The sequence below is a fragment of the Centroberyx gerrardi genome, chromosome 24 (genome assembly GCF_048128805.1).
Source record: "Centroberyx gerrardi isolate f3 chromosome 24, fCenGer3.hap1.cur.20231027, whole genome shotgun sequence".
Lineage (NCBI taxonomy): Eukaryota > Metazoa > Chordata > Actinopteri > Beryciformes > Berycidae > Centroberyx > Centroberyx gerrardi.
Genome location: NC_136020.1, coordinates 19064331 through 19085686, shown reverse-complemented (window position 1 = coordinate 19085686; position 21356 = coordinate 19064331). Strand labels below are relative to the sequence as shown.

Here is a 21356-nt window from a genome sequence, read left to right as displayed (position 1 = left end):
ACCTTCCTCTTCCTCATTTTGTTTACTTCCCTCCGCAAAGTCGATAGCAGCAACAGAGACGGTTCAATAAATTGTAATAAATATTAAAGTCGGTCCAAACACAGAACATAAAGTTTGTTATACAAACAAAGTCTCAACCTGGATTGGCCTTCGCCAGGTGTGTTAATCATTACCCACAATGCAATTTAAATAATATCTCATTCAGCGTTCAGGAATTGGGTTGTGTTCAATTCATCGTAATTTCTTACTGACTGAAGAATGTCACGCGCAAAAACTATAACATTAATACAATATACAAAGATACCATAGACAATAAAACAATAATACACAAACTCTGTTAAAAAACTTTTTTTTACATAACCACCATACCACTAGAAATGCTTCCTACTCATTGCTACCTTTGTTTAAAATAATGATGCAGTGCACACAATACTATACACTTCATCCCATGTGCTGAGAGAGACTTTGCCCCCCCCCCCCCCCCCCCTCCCACCGTGCAGAAGGCAAGGGATTGTGGGAGCAGGAGGGGGTGGAAGGTAGGGGGGAGGAGGGGGGGGAGGAGGGGGGGTGTAGGAGAAAGGGAAAAATAAACATGGAGAGACAAACACGGTCGAGTGGACCAATGGAAGTTGCATGTGTTTATTTGGAGTTGTGTGAGGAGAGGAAGCAGACGGAGTGAGGCTGCTGCTGCGCTCACACACACACACACACACACACACACACACACACACAGACACACACACACACACGCACATATACACACTTATAGACACAGATGTACGCACACATACACACATGTCCATATACACACACACCACACGCACACTTAAACACGGACACTCACGCGCACAGACAAATACACACACACCACACACACACACACACACACACACACACACACACACAAGAGCGCACACTCTTCATGACGGAGGAATTCTCACTTTAAACAAACAAAAGCAGGAAATCGGAGGTACAGGGAGCTTTTAAATGACGGCCCCGGGGCACGTGGGAACTCAGGCTGCGGGGAGCTGCGTCTACCTGGCTAGTGTCATCATCAATTACAGCCGCCATGAAAAGGTGGAAACACTTCACCTGTCACACATTAAACACTGAGCGCTTTATTTCTCCCTCATGCGCTGTAAACCAGCTCACAAGTCCTAATGTAAGAAGCCCTGATGTGCCGGTCTGACCGCACGGCAGTTGGTGGAGGTTTTGATTCAAAGCATACAAAAGAATCAAATCAGAAACGCTGAAAGGAAATAACAAAATTCAAGTTTTTGCTCTTGCTTGAGTGGAAGAGGAAGAGCTTTTTGTTGATAAAGACGTGATGAATTGTTGAATAAATAATGATGTAAGCTTGGCACGAATTCATAAGTGACTTTGGAGATCCTGAAATGTAAAATATCTGTCCACCATACTTACATAATCCACCTATCCTGGTTGTATGGCCATTAGTTGGTACATTAAAATATTTCCAAGTGCATTTCTTTGTTTTCATCTTCAGATGAAAGCATGAAATATGGTCAACATTAACTGATAAAATTCAATATTACATCCTCAAAAACACCTTTCAAACTTCATTGTCCCATCCAAGTCTTCTTATTTAGGGTTTCTTGACGGGACAGCAGTTCATTTCAAGCTAGGTTTGACACAGTGTGTATTTTAAAAAACGACAAAATCGAGTAAACGTTAAGAAATCTAATTACATTCATTGAAAAATGATTGGGGGACTGTAAACTCGACGTAAACAGAAGTAAATAGGGTATAACTCTAAACACCGGTGTTCTCCTTTAATGTTTGTTCCATTGGCCCAGCGGCCCTGAGAGTCCCAGGACTGAGTGTAATCTGGAATTGGAGTGGCCGGTGTTTGTGTTTTGTATTAAACCCCCTCGCCTCCATCGCACTCGGCAAACATCCTGGTGTGTGGAGGTGAAATCCTGGTGTGTGTGTGTGTGTGTGTGTGTGTTTGTGTGTGTATTTGGATTCTTTGTGGCTGTAAGGATTAAGTTTAGCAACATTGCGGGGAGTCCCGGCCGTTGCGTTTGCCCCCTTCTACATTTTTCGTTGCTCTTTTGTGTCGGGACGGTGAAACCTTGCCAAGCATCTGTCCAAAACCTGTTTGATTGCCGTGAAGCTGAAAGTGTTTTCCTCTGTGCTGCTTGGTTTTGTATGGCTGAGACCTCTGCCTGAACTTCCCTTGAAACAACGATGGTCTGTTACAGGCGGATCACCGTGCGTCCACACACACACACACACACACACACACACTGGGTCATCAGAGCATGCCGGAGGTGCTGAAAGTGACTGGGCTCAGACTAATGCTCTCCCTCCCCGGCTCCCACTCTTCCTCCATTTTATAAATACTTTGTTTAAATATTATTCCAGCATGCGCAAAGACTTTGAAAGCGAGCTCTAATGACTTTACTAGAAGTCTCTCTCTCTCTCTCTTTCAGGTAAATATGAGTTGTTATTTACCCCTGAGAGGAAGATGGAAGACATTTTTTTTTCTTCTTCTCCTGCCTCCGTCCTTCTCTGTTTTTTCCTCGGCGCTCCCCCCGCTGTATTTTTAGGCCAGAGTTTGTCTTTGGCCAGTGGAAATGTTTAATACGAGGGAGTGGAGCTGACCCGGTGTGTATCTGCTCAGTAGCAAACACATCGGGGAAGCAGGGGAGTGGATTCTGCTGCCCCCGACACACACACACACACACACACACACACACACACACACACACACACACACACACACACACACACAGCACACGAAGCAAACATTCTCCTGTCTCATCTTTTCCTAGCCTTTACAGGAAACTAGCATCTGTTTACATGGTCTTCAGCCGGGACCTGTGTGTGTCTCTCTCTCTCTCTCTCTCTCTCTCTCTCTAACACACACACACACACGCTTTGCAGCCATACCGAGGGTTGTGTGTATCAAACAGTCCCCCAAAAGTTTTTCCTCTCGTTAACGTTAGCAGCTGGACTCTGTTAACTTAACACACTGAACTCTGCTCAGCCCACTCACCGGCCCATCCAGCCTGGACGCAAACGCTGCTGCTTTCATGCGATAGCTGTTGCTCAAAGGCACGAGGAGAGAGACTGTTTGGAAATTAAAGGTGTTATGTGGAGCGTTTTTAAACATCAGTATATCGCTGTCGAATCAGTTGGTATAATACCGTAAACAAATGAGACCATGGTTGAGATGATTGGTAGTCTCTAAATCATGCCAGTGGTATTGTTAGTGTTTCTCAAAATTAAGACTACATTTCCCATAAACCCTGTTGCCGTTGCTACTTGTTCCTCTCTCCCTGTCATCGCTCTGTGTTTCTTTTCTATTTGGCTTTACTGAAGAGGATAAACATGTTGGAAGTGATTTTTTTCCATCAGCCTCACACTCGTTCTACCATCTGCCACTGCGAGAAACTCTGAAAGCTTTAGCTCCGTTTGCTCTGGAAGAACAGCGCCCTCTTCCTGTTTTGTGCCGTAAAGCGATCCGGCATAATGTACAATACAGAGTAGAGGCTGCCAGTCTTCTCGCCGACAGTCTTGTTTGTTTACACTAATTATCCTAATGTCTCAAAATGAATGTGATAATGATTTATTGATGTTAAAAAGCTACATGTAGCACCTTTATAAGTCCTTTTACTGTGATATCAGTGGAGACAGAGCGAGAGAGAGAAAGTAAAAGAATCGGAGAGAGGGATGTCTGTGTGTGTGTGTGTGTGTGTGTGTGTGTGTGTGTGTGTGTGTGTGTGTGTGTGTGTGTGTGTGTGTGTGTGTGTGTGTCGTGCCCGTTTCCCCTAGTGTTTGAAGAAGAGATTGGGGAGGGTTATTAGAACGGCACAGTCCGAGTTGAAGAAAAGCGCTCATTGAAATTCATGGCTTAGCACCTATAGCATTGTGGTTTCAGCGGACCGGCGAGAGAGAGAGAGACACACAGCCAGCGTCTGACAGATTTCAATTAAAATGGCATTTACAAGAGCATGGATGGAAGAGGGGGGGGGGGGGGGGGGGGGGGGGTGGGGGTGGGGGGGGATAAGAGTGTGGAGGACTTGGAGTCTGTGGCGAGCCTTTTCCTCCAACGGGACTTTTCACACAACCCACGTTTGAAAGTATCGCAATACTCTTAAAGAATATTTAGTCACACTTCACACATCATATGCCTAACTCTCCAGTTTAATTCCTTTTGTAACTAATGACTAAATGGCCTTGGTACGCTTTAGTTACACAAGCCTTCCAAGTTAAAGGAAACGTCCATCCTAAAACACTTTAACACTGTTAAAAAACAGCAATTAGTGATGTACCTTCCATTTCTGGGCCCATTTTGTTGTTTGGTGGTGTGTTTTTCTTATTTTCTGTGCATAACTGGACAAATGTAGACCATGTGACGGGATATTTCCAGCAGCTACAATGGAGTTTAATAGCGTAAAATGTTTCAGCGATCTAAAACATCAACGGTAACATCAACCCCAAAGAGCAAGAGCTTCTTTTTAGATTCACAATTTTACACCGACGATCAACAATCACACAGGGAGAAATCCATCGTAGAAGAGGCAGAGAGACCAATTTCAGCCTCAATAGACCAGAATGCAATGCAGCATTGTTGCATTTTGAGTAAGGGGCACGACTCTCACTTTTTCTCAACTGAAAAAACTCGCTCTCCTGCTCTTATGCTATCACTACACATATAATTGTCAGCTGAACGGAACAAGTTCAGGCACGTTCTCTTGGGGTTGTTGAAAGGCATTCTGGGAAATGTAGGAATGTAGACGAGGTAGAGTGAGGGAAAAGTTAAATTACAACACAATTACTAACTTCTAGAACGCACTGAACATCACAGATTGATGATTTTTCCTTTAATGATGTTGTGTGTAGATATAAAAATAAAACTGGACTGAACTAGAAATGTGAAAATAACCTTAAAATCTATAATTTCTCTTGTCTCTTGAAGGCTGGAACCGGTCTCTCAGCCCGTCTGCACCGGAGCCGTCTTTGAAGAGGAAGTTGTAGCAGCAGTATAAATTGTTGTACGCACTCTTTGAAAGGAACTTCCCGTTTGATATTGCGTTCGGGGCTTTTTAAAAGGTTTATTTTAAAGAGGCCTTTTAAGTGGAGCGCTTTATGGGCGGCTTTGTGCCTGCCATGCAGTCACAGTACAAACACTGGTAATCCATACGTGTGTGGGCACACACAGGCATGCACACGGTCATTAGCCGGTGTGCATATACAAACACACGTGTACAGGAATACACACACACACACACACACACACACAGGCTCGAGGCAATCATATCTTTACTGAGATATGTCCGCTGTATTGTCATTTCTCTGTTTCTCTTTCTCCATATATATATCTTTATAAGTGAGAAATTGTCTAAAATCTCAGAAAATAAGTTATAGATTTGTACCATCTATTCCAATCCTCCTTCTTCCCTCTTAACTATTCCAATCCGTGTGCCATCTATACGTATACGCCCTCTGGAGGCGGCGTTATGATGGAATTTCAGCTTTCAGGACACATTTTATTGAAAGTATTAAACGTTCATGAAAACAACAGTATTGAAATAGTGTTAAAATGTTGATTATCATGACGCAAGCCAACATTATCTGACACAAAAATACTCTTAAAATGCTCTTTCCATTCATTGTGGATGTGTTTTATTAACAGTTACTAAAAAAAGTAGATTACCCTTTTTAGTAGGACTAACAATATCTGTGGATTTTGCTCCTTGCACCACAAAAGACAACACAGTGGTGTCTCGTGTTATTTCTGTCTATTTGTGTTTTATTAACATTCACAAAGCCTATTTGTTCGCTTCAATCTCTGTGATGGAAACGCACCTAATTTTTGCGTTCTATTTTTTGCAATATTTTCAGAAGTATGCGTAGAATTTGGAAGCATAGTTTATGCCTCTCTCTCTCTCTCTCTCTCTCTCTCCCTGTGGTGGGAGACCAGGAGGAGATCAGGTTGTATGACTGGCGTTCAGCATCACCTCATCCCTCATCTGCCTCAGAGGAAACAGGGAGGAGAGCGACCCCGAGGCTCTAAATTATACCTCTCTGTCTCCATCTGTCTCTCTTCCAGCTTCCTTTCCTCTTCCTGCCTCTCTTTCTCCATCTCCGTCCTTGTTTCTGTTTTGCTCTCTCCCTCTCTCTCTCTCTCTCTTTTTCACTCTACTCCTCTTTTATTTTCTGTCTCCCGTTTTCTCTGCCAGCCAGACTTTTGGGGCTTTGGGGTGTAACGCTGTGAGAGTCAGGTTGTAATAACATGGCTGTGATATGCTTGGACCTCATTTGGAGTAGGGGCTCCTGAGAGAGAGAGAGAGAGGGAGAGAGAGAGAGAGAGAGAGAGAGAGAGAGACTGTGGCCTGGGGGCTCTTACCATGGTCCCGGGCCAGGAGGACGTGTCTAGTGTTTTATCTGGACCTGCTGTGGCTCCTAGCGAGGAGATTCAGTAGTTGTAAACCGGCTGACCTCCCCAATCTAAACAAAGGAGCGCACAGAGCCGGAGCGGAGAAACTGCACCATGTCAACCTCTGTACCTCTTGATTATTAATTGAAGAGTTTCAATCTAAAGTGAGGTATCCAAAATTGTCACAAAATAATTACTGGCATGAAAGTAAAACACATTAAAGCTGCACTCAGCAAGATTTTTAGGTAAAAATACACCCGTCTTATCAGCGTAAATCAAAGTGGGGCTGCAAACGAAGAATGTCCCATCTCTTCCCAACTAATAGGCATTATAGATGCGCCCTATACACCCGTTTAAGTTCAAGTTCAAGTTTGTTTATTTCTACAAGTCTTTATCACAAGCATGTCTCAAAGGACTTTACAGAGAATGAGCCAAACTAGATCTAACTGATCAACAATCAACCATACAACAGAATGATAAGGAAGAGACACACAAAAGCAGATTTTAGCAAGACATTTCACTTAGTTCGGAGGTTTGTCATCGTTTTTCCAACAGCAGTATAATGTAAGTGCGTTCAGTTATGTTCCTGAGGCTTACTATCTTGGCGCTATCTCGTTTTACCTTCGTCTTTGCAAAGATTCTGTAACGTAACAAGCTTTACTCTTTACGTTAGCATTGCTAGCTAACAGCAACTTCAATGCAGGAACTTTAGTTGCTTAAAATGCCGATATTACCCTAATGTAATTGGCTATCTCTTATTATCTTTTTGGCTGTGTCTAACAGTCATTTTGCTTAGATTTCTAGAAAGAAAGAGCTACAGAAGTTTAGTTATGTAACAGTCAAGCTAGCATGCTTGCTGATGATTTGACAGCTAAGCTTGGCTAAACTACTAGCTATGCTGCACTGGGTAAAGGTTGAATCACTATTGTGTTAGTAGCAAAACAGACATGTATTTCTATGAAAATGTTCCAGATTATTACCTTAAGGGTTAAGTTTCTTTTAACGCCATGAGCCATCCTATCATCCCTGCTTACAAAAACTATGATTTTGTGAATAAAATCATCTGTGTTGTTGAAATATTGACTGCTGGATTTCAGGGAGCAACTTTTTTTCCCAAAATGGATACGTTGAGTTTTTCTTGTAGTCACTTTTATGCTTATTTCATTTCCATATGAATCCATCTATGTCCTCTCCAAATCAGAGCTCTCATCTGTCTCTCTTCTCTTCTCCTCTTTCTCTTCGGTCTGTATCTCGGTCATCAGCGGGCGGACGTTGACGTTGAGCTAAACAGAGCTTGACATCAGATATGGCTGAATATGTATCCAATGACCCATGTGGGTTTCCAGGCCTGACAAGTGAACGTGTCAGGGGGCTGCAGGCTCTGCTGCTCGGCCTCGCCGTCTCGTCACATCGGACACGTTGAGAGGCCACGGCTCACGGCCGCCCCTCTGTTTGCTGTTTCAGGCTCGATTGTGCTGAGTCCCGGGCCTTCCTCCGCCGTCTCCCTCTCCCTGCGTTTATTTGACTTCTCCCAGGTTTAAATTGACTATAGATGGAGTTAGACACACTGCTTTCTTATGAATTTAGTTTTAAAACAGGGCTAATGCATGCTTTGCCAACTGTTTAACTCAAAGTTTTTTTTCCCCTGGATTCATTGCGCTGCCAGTTTCCTGAGTTGTATAGGGACCAAATTGGACCGCCTAACAGCAGTACCTCCCTACCTCCCTACATATTTCATGTGAACTGAACTATACTGTCCGAATAATATAATGTTGAGCAGGGGGGTGGATTGTGTTTGATGTTTTGTGAATCGGACATGTAAATGCAGCATCTCCATTCAACATTTGGGTCCTTTGAGTTTGGACTTTGATGAAATGTTCGTGTTGGGAGTGGGCAGCAAGAATGGAAGTGTTTGATTTAAGAAAGGACTCTTTGTTTGTGAAGGGGACTCTCCAGGGGGAATGGCACCTTAATGAGGCACATGAAGGGCCCTTGGGCCCCTCAGAGGGACGTTATTCACCCAGGGGGTGGGGGGGTGGGTGTCTTTGAAGCCAAGTCTGGATGGAGTAGGGGAATGTTGCAGTTGTGGCCAGAACTAACACACTAATGCAAAACTAAAGAAGGTAAAGATGCAAATTAGCTATAACATATTTGATTCTATTTGGATTCAGTTGGATTTCAATTTAATGATCCAATGCTTCATAATTGTGTGGTAGACCATAATTCATTAGTTATTCGCTGAAACACCACAATGTTCAATACAGAATCAAAAAAATTTATGAAATGAGCACAAACTCTGAAATGTGGATTATATGTGGTGGACATGAATAAAGTGAAGATTACGTTCCTCAACCATGAAAGGATTATGTCAGTCGTGGACACGCCATTTTCACCTGTTTGGTACGTGAAAGGGTTAATTTATGGAAGTGAAACAACTTTGGTTAAGGTTAGAGTAGGTTTAGGCAACTAAAACTTTGGTTAAGGTTAGGCAATTAACACAATCTGGTTCAGGTTAATGTTAGCTTTTGGTCATAGTTAACTAAGAAAAACTTTTACTTAAAATGAAAATTTCACTCACGGTATAAAAATTCTTTGCATGAGCTGGGAATTGAGCCCAGGTTGTTGAAGTTGAAGGCTCCACCCTGATCTGCCCTTAGGTCTCCTCCATGTAATCCTTTCATGGTGAGGAAACATTTTTCTCTCACTTTCTCTCACTCTCATATTAATGCGTTAATTCTGACTGGCAGAACCAACTACAGACTTGACACTAGCGTTACTTTACAGGGTTTTGACTTGCATATCCGAAATGCCACTGATGTGACAGGAACAAACGATAGTAGATTGGCTTTGAGAACACAGAAGTGGCAATGAAAATTGGCTTTTGGCGGCACTGAAGGAACAAAGAACAGAGGCTGCATCTATTTCATATTATATGTTCAGTATATCAGTGTATTCACTCCACACCTCCGCTAGACAAGGGTGCCCCCACCACTAAACTGAAGCCTAAGAGGTCTTGGCAAAGATGAGAAGAAAGTGGAGTGGGAAACAAAATGATGATGATGTCTCGGTGACAGGAAAGTCCTTTTGAGGAAGTCCATTTTGTTGTGCTTGGAGTCCTGAGAGAGACAGACACCCTCTTTCCTCCATCCTCCTCTCCTGCCTAACACTCCCATTTCTGGACACGAGAAGTGTGAGTGCATAGTCTGCTGAATATACACTCTGCTTTTATGTTGCTGGAAACTCGTTAAGTAGTGTGCTATTTGTGTCCGCTGTGTGTTTCCATATTCAAACTTCCCTCTTAAACAAGACATTTGAATGGTGGGCATGAGTAGCAGAGTTTGACCAGAAGATTGCCGGTTTGAATCCTGGACCAGTTAGCAAAATACTGTGTGTGTGTGTGTGTGTGTGTGTGTGTGTGTGTGTGTGTGGCGTGTTGGGCGCACTTGAGCATGCAAGGAACTGAATCCCCAATTTCTGAGTGTGAAGCAATAAAGGCGAAATAAGTCAAAAACGAAAACATCTTGATATCTAAAACTTTCATCAACTTACACGCATAGATGTACACGCACAATTACACACACACACACACACACACACACACACACAGGCATACACACAAACCGTCTTTTGTGAGTGAAGACATCTGATTGTGCCACGACGAGGAGACATCCGCACACTCCCAAACGCTCCGTCTGACTTTTCCAGCCTCTTCCCGGAGCTTAGTGATATCTTTGGCTGGCTTCTCCCTCTCCGCTCGCCTCTCCGGAGAGCCTCAGCCCTCCATCCCCCGCCCCCGCCTCCCTGCTCCCTCCCCCACCTCCTCTCCCCGCTAATGAAGATTTAAACACTGGCCTAGTTCAGATATTAGTGCCGCGGTGCGCTCTGTAAATCACCAGGGCTAGGGTGAGACCACATCAAGCACAGGCCCCGGGTGCAGGAGCGAAGGGATGGAGGGATGGATGGAGGGATGGAGGGATGGAGGGATGGGTGGAGAGATGACCAGCCATGTCAGTGCTGACAGGAAGGAGCCTCGGATCGGATCAACGCCAGCTGAGGAGGACCTGGGCTGAGCAGAATCATAAATTAAGGCTCAGGGTTTTAATTGATGCTGATGAAGGGGAGGAAATGTGTGTGGATTTTAGTGTGTGTGTTTGTGTCTGGGAGTGTGTGTGAGAGAGAGAGAGAGAAAGAGAGAGAGAGAGACCTTCTGGCAGGATGTTAGAGAGCGGGCTTTTAGCAATTAGGAGAGGAAAACAGTGGTTTGATAAGCCTCGGCTGTTCAGCTTGTCTTCTGTCCAGAGAGGCCGTGGGTCTTCAGCTACAAGTCGCCTCACTGTCGCCTCTAACTGAAGACTTACAGCCAGAACCGTCAGTTGTGCTTACAGCATTAATACCCGAGAGGGCGTTCTTTACTGTGATTATGGGTGTAACGGTGACGCAGTAGGTACGAGGCGTAGCTGAGTACAGTCTGCAGCACCAAAGTCCTCATCATCATACCAAAAGAACGAAGGCATACTTAAGGGCATTATGGCTTTTATACAACAGCTGCCTAAGCATGTGTACTGTCTGGAAACCTTTCTTCAAAGTAGTGTACATAAATAAGAGAGATACAGGAGATGAGATTAAAAAAACAGGAGAAAACAAGAAATATCGCTAACTAGCACAAGAGTTTACACAGCAACCAATAACCAGACTGCTTGGCTGAAGCTAACAGCAGATTGAGCTTACACCCACGGTGGCCATTTTGAATTTAGGCCTGCATCATAGGCTGTTCGGGGTGGGAAACTCTACCCAGAAGACAGGCATATAAAACTAGCATTGCTTCATCACATAAGTGAGGTCTTCAGATCGACTTTAACAGTTTCAGAGGACAGTTTCTAATACAATTCTCAGTGGGGAATCTGTGAAATGATAAATGTTTGTTGAATTCCCGACATCAGAATCAGATTTATCTATTTATTTATTTTCGCCAGGTACATTTTCACATACTAGGAATTTGACTTGGTGAGGTTGGTGCGGTGCAATATACAAGCATTTAGACAGACAAAACAAGCAGCAAACAAGCTTTACAAATCGAATTTAAAGAGACAAAGAAGAAAGAAGAAGAGATTCCTGAAAATATATACAGTATATACAGCAAGTGTGGTGACTAAGTGGGTTATCGAGGGACGTTCACATGATATGCATCTTGGTACGCAGCAGTAGAACATGGCTCTGGGCTGTACTCGCTCTTTCATGGAGACCACCCCGGGTGTGACATAAGTTCAAAATGGCCACTGTGGGTATCAGGCCCATAATGTGACACAACCACATCACTGTGTGGTGAAAAGGGTAAACATGCTCTCTGCTTCCTTAATTAAAGTGCGACAACGGAAATGACAGTTTCTCTGCCAAGTTACAGCCTTAGGTTACTCATTGCTAATTTCAAGTGATTCTAAATGATATCCTCTCTCTCTCTCTCTCTCTCTCTCTCTCTCTCCTCTGCACAGATGGGATGAACTGCATGAACAAGGAGCATGGCTGTGCCCACATCTGCAGGGAGGCTCCAGGCAAGGGGGGCGTGTCGTGCGAGTGCCGTCCTGGGTTCGAGCTCGCCAACAACCAGAAAGACTGTACATGTATGTCACCACGCCTGACCCCGCATCTCCGCCTCACTGCACACACAAACACGCATATACACACACATACGCACAGACTGTACACATATACCCCAGAAAAGTGCATCAGCATCCAGGTCACCCCCTTGGCCTCTTATTTGTCAGGTTTGTTGGTTCAACTCGTCCCTCCAGAGGCAGAACCAGGCTCGAAACAGCTATGTTGATGTGTGTGTGTGTGTGTGTGTGTATGTGTGTGTGTGTGTGTGTGTGTGTGTGGAGGAAAAGAGCAGGTGTGGTGTTACGTATCTCCTGGGAGAGCAGCAGGACTCCCCCGGGTCTCCACCTGCACAAATCATCCCTGGATACAGAAATAGAGACGTACTTTGGGAGCCTGGTTGGAAAATTTTCGAGGGGCCACAAATTCACACAAACTTGGCCACAATGTTAATCGACAGATATTTTAAAACCCGCCAAATGCAACTTTTTGCCTTGAGTCAGCGAAGTGTGTTGTCAGTCTCACCCTCCTCCCACTCACTTGGTCAAGTTCCCGCCCCGACACTCATATTGATGAGCTGTCTACTTTGAAACGGCATCCAGTCTGAGGCAGCCAGCGTCCGTAAAGAAGCAGACGGTGAACGCAGCCAGTCTGCAGTAAAAAAAAAAAAAAGCAACGCTGATGTTCACAGTGTTTTTGAATTGGTTTAGTCTGCTGCGCGTTTAGCTTCGCTGTTCTTTAGGTTCTTACTCGCCTACAAAGCAGCAACCAAAACAGCTCCCACCTACCTGAACTCCCTCATTCAGGTCTACGCTCCCTCCCGCTCACTACGCTCTGCCAAGGAGCGGCGCCTGGTGCTGCCGCCACAACAAGGCCCTAAGTCTCTAGCCAGACTCTTCTTCTGTGGTTCCTCGGCGGTGGAACGAGTTACCAAACTCCATTCGATCCGCAGAACCCCTCTCAATCTTTAAGAAAAGGCTAAAGACCCAGCTCTTTAGTGACCACCTTCTCACCTGATGGACTGTGTAATCTATAAAAAAAAAATAATAATAATTCTTTATCTGCCTCTATGCACTGCCTCATAGCACCTATGTCTTGTCGGACCAGAACTTAGCTTTATGGCACTTACTCTCGTTCTCTCCTGACTAGATCCTTGTGTTGTATTAAAATCTCATATGTACGTCGCTTTGGATAAAAGCGTCTGCCAAATGGGAAACTGTAATTGTAAATTGTACTGCTTTCAGCCATTATTGTGCTGCGGCCGCTAGCTTCACCTTGATAGCCTGAACCTGACCACGCCCCTACAACCCACAGTAAAGGGTACACACCCCAAAATGTCCTGAACATCATTGAAAAACAAATTTCAGGCAAACGGGGAGAGTTTAGGCAAGTAGCCTACAGACAGAATCAGAGACAGACCCAGAATGATAATGTATAATATATCCTATTTATTTAATGTTATTTTAATGTCGACAGCTATCTCTAGTGGTGAGATGAAACTAAAAACATTATCTACTCAGGTATGATCTATTACTCAATTCAGAATCAATTATACAATTTAAAAGCAACAACAAATCCCAGTTTATTTTACATTAGAGAGACGGTATCAAATATCTTTGTCTAATGGCAAAGATGCAACATTTTCACCACATCCTTGTGTCTAGGTAAGGATAACACACATGTCTGTTGCTTTTCAACTGAGAATATGTTCATAACAACACATACTGGCACTAACTATGCCATTATTAGCATGTTGTGTTGAAACACAAATGTGTGTTGTCCCAAACTACACGCATGTACGTGTTGAAAATGACACATCCCACATGGCTGTAAACAGCAACTTTAATGCATCGCTTTAAATGCTCAAAACGTTAAATGCATTTTTTGCGCCACGCTTTCCGTCATCTGTTAATCTTTAGGCAACTGACTCGCGAGTTACTTTATTTTAAAATTATTGTTATCCGCATACCGGCAGCGTATTAACACTTTATTTTCTACTTAATTTTATTGAGATTACATACCGTCGTGATGAGGGATCTAAACCGTTCCTGTAATAAACATCTGTAATAGCGATGATGAAAAAGTTCCAGTAGGCTTTCACTTCTAAAATACGAGGGTGGACATTTAATACCTGAATCGTTTCGCCGTTGCGGGCCGAGCTAAAGGCGTTGAAGGATTCAGTAGAGAGAGCTCGCGTCTTTTAGAGCTCCCTCGCCTCTCCATCGCCACTTCTCACTCTGCACGCCGAGCGCCTGCAGCCATGGAATTTAGAGCTGCTGTTTTTCGAGAGGGGAAAAATAAGCTTTTAGTTACACTTCTTTTTTTTTCTGGCAACACATCCTGTTCTCCTCAGTCGGTGAGAGTGTTAACATTGTGAAATTCTCAAAAAAAACAAAAAAAAAAAACAAGGCTGTAATGCGTCCCCGCTGCAGAGGACCGGGCCGCTGCAGCGAGCGCTGTGGTGATATTTCATTAGCGGTGAGGGAGCGAGCGCTGCCCCGGCCCGTTGAGCACGGCGACGCGGGACGGCCGTAAACGCGTGATGAAAGAAATGGCAGTTAGGGCTGGACACACACACACACACACACACACACACAAACCTCTTCTCTTCCTCCGGTCTCCCTCTTTCTCTCACCTCGCTTCTGTCTTTCTCCCTCTCTTTCTCTCTCCTCTTTTTTCTCTCTTCCTCTCTTTTTCTCTTTTGCACTCTTTCTATCGGCCTCTCTCATCCTATCTTTCTCACCCTCTCTGTTTCCCCCTTTCTCTCTTTCTTTCTCCCTCTCTCCCGCTTTTCCCTCTCTTCCTCTCATTCTCTTCCTCTCCCTATCTCTCCATCCCTCTTCCTGTCCTTCTCACTCCTGCCTCCCTCACTTCCTCCTCCACTCTCTCTCTCTCTCTTCCCTCGCTCTCCTCTTTTTCCCTGCATTCAAGTGATGTCGGGTCGTACTTTCCTCCGAGTCGGGAATACGTCACAACTCAGCCATCCGAGTAGTTCGGTCAGAAAATTAGAGAACATTTCCTCAACTGTTTACACACATTGCCAGCCTTCTAGGCTAACGTTAGCAATCGAGCTAGCGATAGATTAGCTAGCAAGCAATCTTCGGCTATTTCAGGGGATTATGAATGTAAATATCAAACGAAATTGAATGTTATTGGCGTATACTTCAATTTAAAAACTTTAAAAAAGTACTAAAATTTGTACTTGTGGTTCATTTTCGGCTTTATTGTATGAAATTTCTTACATTCACATGTGACTGCGCTCTGTTCAGCCATGTTGGAAACTCTCAATTTGTGCTGCATCTACAATCCCGATTTCTCCGACTTGATCATCCGACATAATAAGGTGATCATGTGGCGTTTCCTGGTCTGAAACTCGTTCAGACCGTAAATCTAACACCACTTGAATGCAGCGTTTCTCCCCGACTTTCTCTCTCCCTCATCCTGTCTCTCGCCCTCTTTATTCCACTGCCCCTGTCTCTCTCTCTCTCAATCTTTCTATCTCCTCCTCCTCCCTCTCTCTCCCTTTTTCTCTTCCCCTCTCTCCTTCTTGCGCTTCCTCATCTTGTCCTCCCTTTCTCCCTCTCTCCCCACTCTCCTGCTTCTCTCTGTATCTCTCTATCCTCCACTCTCCACACCCTCTCTTTCCTTATCCCTCTCTCTCTCTTTCTCTCTCTTTCTCCCTGTCTCTCTCATCTTTCTTCTCTCTTCCTTATCCTCTCTGTCCCTCTCCTTCTCTGTCCACCATCCCCTAATTCTCTTCCTCTCTCTCTCTCCCAATATTTCTCCTTTTTCTCTCTCCCTCTCACTTTCTCTCTCCCCATTTTTCTCTTTCCCTTCTCCTTCCCTCCCTCCATCCCGTTCTGGCCCAGCTCTCTGTCTGCTGTCCCGCCTGTCATGTCGAGCCCTTTTTCCAGCCAGGCATCGTTTTGCTTCTTTATTACCCCACATTAGGAATGTCCCTCGGGGGCTTCCGTCTGGTAAATTTGGCCCGACTGCCTCTCCATATCATAAGCGGTAGCCGACAATGAATTAGTGGGGCCTTTTAAAATGTTATGTTCCTTTTGTTAGGTGTACAAGACTTCTGTGAGACATGAATGTGTGTGTGTGTGTGTTGTCTTCAGTGACCTGTAACTATGGAAACGGCGGTTGCCAGCACACGTGTGACGACACGGACTCGGGGCCGGTGTGTGGCTGCCACCAGAAGTACGCACTGCACTCAGACAGCAAGACCTGCATCGGTGAGTGACAACCAAGATGGCTTCCCCACTCACCCACTCACACACACACACACACACGCACACACACACACACACACGCAAACATATTGTTCTCCTTTGTCTTATTGATCCATCTCCGGCGGGTCTTCATTTACACTGTTTGTATTGATCAAAAATGGAGACACACACCATGCACATGCACACTCACAGGCGCGTGCATGCATTTGCACACTCACTCACTCACTCATACACACACACACGCACACACACACACACACACACACACACCCTGAAGCTCTCATATGTCACAGCTGTTTAACTGTAACATCTGTGGTATGATATAAGGCCCCGAACCGTCCCAGTGTAGCAGAGATGATTTTAAAAGAAAGAGAGACAGTGAAGGAGTGAGCGGGGGGGGTGGAGGGGGGGGCAGATACATCATCTCCCGGCTCCCGAAAACTTCTCCTCCCCTTCCCCCGGCCTCGACTTATTTAAACACTCTCAACAAAAGAGGCAGGGAGCCGCTCGCACACACACACACACACAGACGGAGACAGAGAGAAGCGCTAATGTAGCAGGACATCGCCACATTCGGCGGTGCAAAGATTTCTGCCACGATGTCACGTGATAAAATATAATCCGTCCACATTTGACATGGACAATAATGTAGTTTCATACTTAAAACGACACACCCTATTCAACCAGTTCCTACTGTGAAAGCTGTTGCAGAGGTCTGACTTCATGCATCTATCCTGCATTAGTACCAAATCTCTGGTTTCTCTCAGCCAACGACTTCCTTGTAATTGAAACGGCTAAAAAAAAGAGAGCAAAACTTGATTTTTCCAAACGATTCCTTTTGGTGATAGAGCCAAACTGCAGCAGTGTTATTCAATAAATATATTATAATAAATATACTGGGCACAGATTAAAAAAAGCCAAAACATGATGTCTCTCTCCTCTCAGTCTCTGTCTCTGTCATCTATGCCACATAAGCATCTGTCTCTCACACACACACACTATGATTATACCCGTTAGTACGTCTTAGAGGGTGTATTACAGTGGTAAAGTGTCAGGGCCAAGGAATGAGCAGTAATATGTTTTGGGTACTAGAGAAATCATTTAGTTGGCTGGTGGAAAATGAATGGCTGACACGTCTCCCACTCTGAAAAACACATTCATCATCTCAAAGCTCAGCCGTAGTCGACTCGGCGAGCGCGGCCAGCAGCCGAAAAAGGTCATTTTTACATATGACTGTCAACATAACCGTGCCTCCGCATCCTGGCTCTAAACCTAGAGGATATTATTTTTCATCTTGCTATTTTGCTAATCAGTAGAGGACGAATGAGCCTTTCCAGGTAAGTGGAGTTTTTCATGGCTGTGTTTCCTCCACCTTCTTCCCACTGATATTCATAGAAGAAATATGTGTCGTTTGTTCCTAAAACTCAGCCTTAAACCAACTTTCATCACTACTTCCTTGCAGCTTGTTCCTGTCACATTGGTGGCATTTGGGGTATTTGAGCCTCGAGAGCCTGTAGCCAGTCAGCTATACCAGTTTAGAAGTAATGTATTAACACAAGGATCAATCCGGGCTCAGCTGGCTAGTGCATCATTACACCATTTAATTGAGATAATGAAGCATAAAACCTCAAATAGGATCAAATGTATATATTGTAGCTGAATTTTACTACAGTTGACGTAATTAATTGCCACTTTTACCAGGCAGATTATCCTATATCCTATACTAGCCCTATACATATATATATATAGTCCTATACTTCCCTCCCGCTCCTATATTTGGCCTGGAGCTGTGGATGAAAACCATACAGGGAGTGAAAACCCTAACGCTCTACCCTCCACTCATCAAGTTTCACAGACCCACATGACATGTGACTCAGGTCTTGTGGGGGATTTGAACCCCCGATTTAATGAAACCCTGTAAAACCATGAAGCAAGACCTTATAAAAGAGATGCTGAGTTTGAAGATACAAGAGGAACTTATAACCAAAAATGTCTATTGTATGCACCTTAGCCCAGTTAGACCTAAGATGAGTGTCAGCCGAAGAGCCAAAGATCCTCACTTATCCACCAAAATCCCTATAGAGAGATAACTCATCATCTGAATCGGCATCAGTATCAGAATCAGTTTATTTGCCGTGTACAGTAAATGTTGAAGACATGGCGCAGGGACAAAATGACATTCACATTTAGCACATTTAGGGGACGTTAACATCAAGCATGTTTGGAGCGGTTTATTTGAACTCTTGAGCATTTATTATTATTATTAGTTCGGTTTGTTTGGGCATATGAGAAGAATGCCCTTTGAACTCGGATAACACCAAATAACCGCACAGAGAACCCTGAAAGTGCGAGACTCAGTCCGCTTCCAAGTGCGGTGCGGTGCAGTTCGTTAGGAATGTGAAGGTAATCCGAACCAACGACAGGAAACAGCAAAATGCACGATTTTATTGGTATTAGGAGACGGATGCTGACATCTGATAGCCAGATACTCATACTTGGAAAGTCTAGCATAACAAAATGAACTGTGGACAAACCGCAGTTTGGACTGATACTCATATTCAGCTATTTTTCATGTGTTCCTAACTGGTATGAACACCAGGGAAGGTAAATCATGACAGAGTGCAGACAAGTCCATCATGCTTAGCTAAAGTTACAGGGACTGGAATCAGATTTGTTTTGACTTCCCGTCCGCTGCCAAAATCTCAAACCTCGCAGGATGACAGGTTACCAAAACTCTGTCCAATAAACGAGCTGCTTATGAATCCATGTGACTTTTGTTTTCAAGCCCTGGTTTGTTTGCGATTGGGTAGTGCGAATCTAAATGAACCCAGTGCAACAAAGTCAACTTTTCGACTAAGGTTCGGACCAAAGAAAACGAGCTGTAGGTGTGATTGTAGCCTTAGTTACATAAACTGTAAGCTAGTGAGATCACAACCACCAGCCCAACCAAAAGACACACAATAGCACAGTTGAGTTTGCTTCTGATGATACAGTAATGAATAGCTGTTTTAACTAGAATCATGTCTTTCTGTGGCTCTTACTGCTGTTTATCTCTCACACACACACACACACACACACACACACACACACAAACACATACAGACGTATACACACATTATCTGATATTGATAATACATTTTTTGTATGTGCTGTCCTTCCTGCTGTGTTCGAACACTGGAAACACCTCTCTCTCTCTCCCTCTCCCTCCCTCTCTCTCCCTCCATCTCTCTCTCTGTCTCTACGTCTCCCTCCCTCTCTCTCTCTCTCTCTCTTTCTCTCGCTCTCCCCCCGCCTCAGACAGATTGCTATACTGCTGTCAGCAGCGGCAGGTTTTGTGTCGATAACCTTTTCCTTTCCAGCCGCCCCGAGGAGCAGCGGGACGCGCCAGCGACAGAAAGGCTTTCGAAGAGGAAGCAGTGTAAAGAATGAGAGGGAGCGGGAACCCTGCTCTCCCTCCTCTCCCGATGTCTCGTGTCTTTTCTCTCTCTCTCTCTCTCTCTCTCCCTCTCTTTCTTTCTCTCTCTCTCATACTTTGACGAGAGAAAGGACCTCTGTGTCTGTGGTCCGAGCGTCCCAACTCGCTCTGCGGGCCTACCTTTGACCCCCCCACCCCCTTTTACCCCTTTTGTGTAGCGCTGTCCTTATGCTCTTCCTTCCTCCTCCCTCCTCCTCCACCTCTGCTCCTCCTCCTCCTCCTGCTCCTCCTTCTCCTCCTCCTCCTCCTGCTTTCTGGTGATAGTAACTGATTGCCTGTCTTGTCTGAGCATCCATGCTAAAAACGAAATCAGGTGGAAGTAAGGATAAACCCTGAAAGAAATAAGCACCGCACAAAGAGGAAAGCGAAGAGTTTTACAGACTCTGGGTGGGGGGTCGGGGGTCGCGTGACACTGTGTCAGAACGGACGTCTCAATTGCAGCCTGATCTTACCTAGAGCTCCCACTAAACCAAACTTAACCTCCTCCACCTCCTCCTCCTCCTCACATGTCCAAACCAAACAAAAACAACGAAACAACCGCCTCACCGAGCAACGAAAATCCTGTTAGCGTGCAAACCCCCAAAAAACCGACGACACAAAACCGACCTCAACGCCTCATCCCCACCCATCAACCCCCTTCCCCGCTCCATACACCTTAATAGAGAGACAGGAACCTGCACCTCCAACCCCCACCCCCCCCCCTTCCCCCCAGCCCCCATTCCGGCTCACATAACACGCCTCTGTCATGCCATTCCTACTGCATGCCTCCTCTCAGACATGCTCTATCATCCGCTCATCCATCTGTCCGCTCTCACCGTCGCGTCTCTCACTAATCTCCAGCCTTTCCGTCTGTCTGACTGTCTGTCTGTTTGTGTGTCTGCCTGCCCAGCTGCATGGGAGAGTCTCTGCATTCGTATGGTTTCCTTTTTTTTATTGTTCTGTTTTGTTTATTTTTATCTTTCATTTTTTCCCTTTTTTTTTTTGAATTGCAGTACATTATTATTAATAATAACAACCCTGGTCCTCCTGTTTTCCTGCCAGTGCATTGGTTAGTACTCTCCTCTTAGCTGTAGTAGTGTACAGTGGATTAACTCTTCCCCCTCCTTGTCCTGTGTAGGTTTGGCTCTCTAAACACTCCCCCTCTCTGTGGGCCTCCGAGAACCGCTTAGTCCTATAGCCTCTTTAGGAGTGGCCGGGACTCTTCTCTTCCCACCCCTCCTGAACCTTCCTTACACATCCACCCCTCACACACACACACACACACACACTCGCATTTTCTCTCCCTCCAACATGCACACACTCACACAGACACCAATTTCACACACACTCAAGCAAGCGGACGCTCAAAAGCACGCACACTGGTATGCACAAGCTCTCGATTCAACAATCGCACACACACACACACACACACATGCATTCACACAGCCGCATCTCACCAGTTAGTTGAGCGCCAGAAAGCCTCTATTCATCCCTGAGTGTACTTCAGAGAGTCCTCCACTTTGTCCATCAAGCGCCTGAGAGGAGAGAGAGAAAGCAGTAGCGGGCCCGGGCCGGGGCAATGGAAGGGACATTAATTACCCCCTCATCCGAAATCCCCCCCCCCCCCCCTCCCCCCCTTTCCATAGGACTGTGTGTACATCAAAGGCGT

The 21356-nt window shown here is 44.9% G+C and overlaps 1 protein-coding gene across 1 annotated transcript in view; it reads left to right on the top strand.

Annotated features, from left to right (window-relative positions):
- Positions 1 to 21356, top strand: part of scube1 (signal peptide, CUB domain, EGF-like 1) — a 106694-nt gene that overhangs the window by 40361 nt on the left and 44977 nt on the right. Inside the window, exons 5-6 of the mRNA XM_071910107.2 lie at positions 11896 to 12024; positions 16120 to 16236. Of these exons, the coding sequence (XP_071766208.1) occupies positions 11896 to 12024; positions 16120 to 16236 (246 nt within the window). The remainder of the gene's footprint in view (positions 1 to 11895; positions 12025 to 16119; positions 16237 to 21356) is intronic.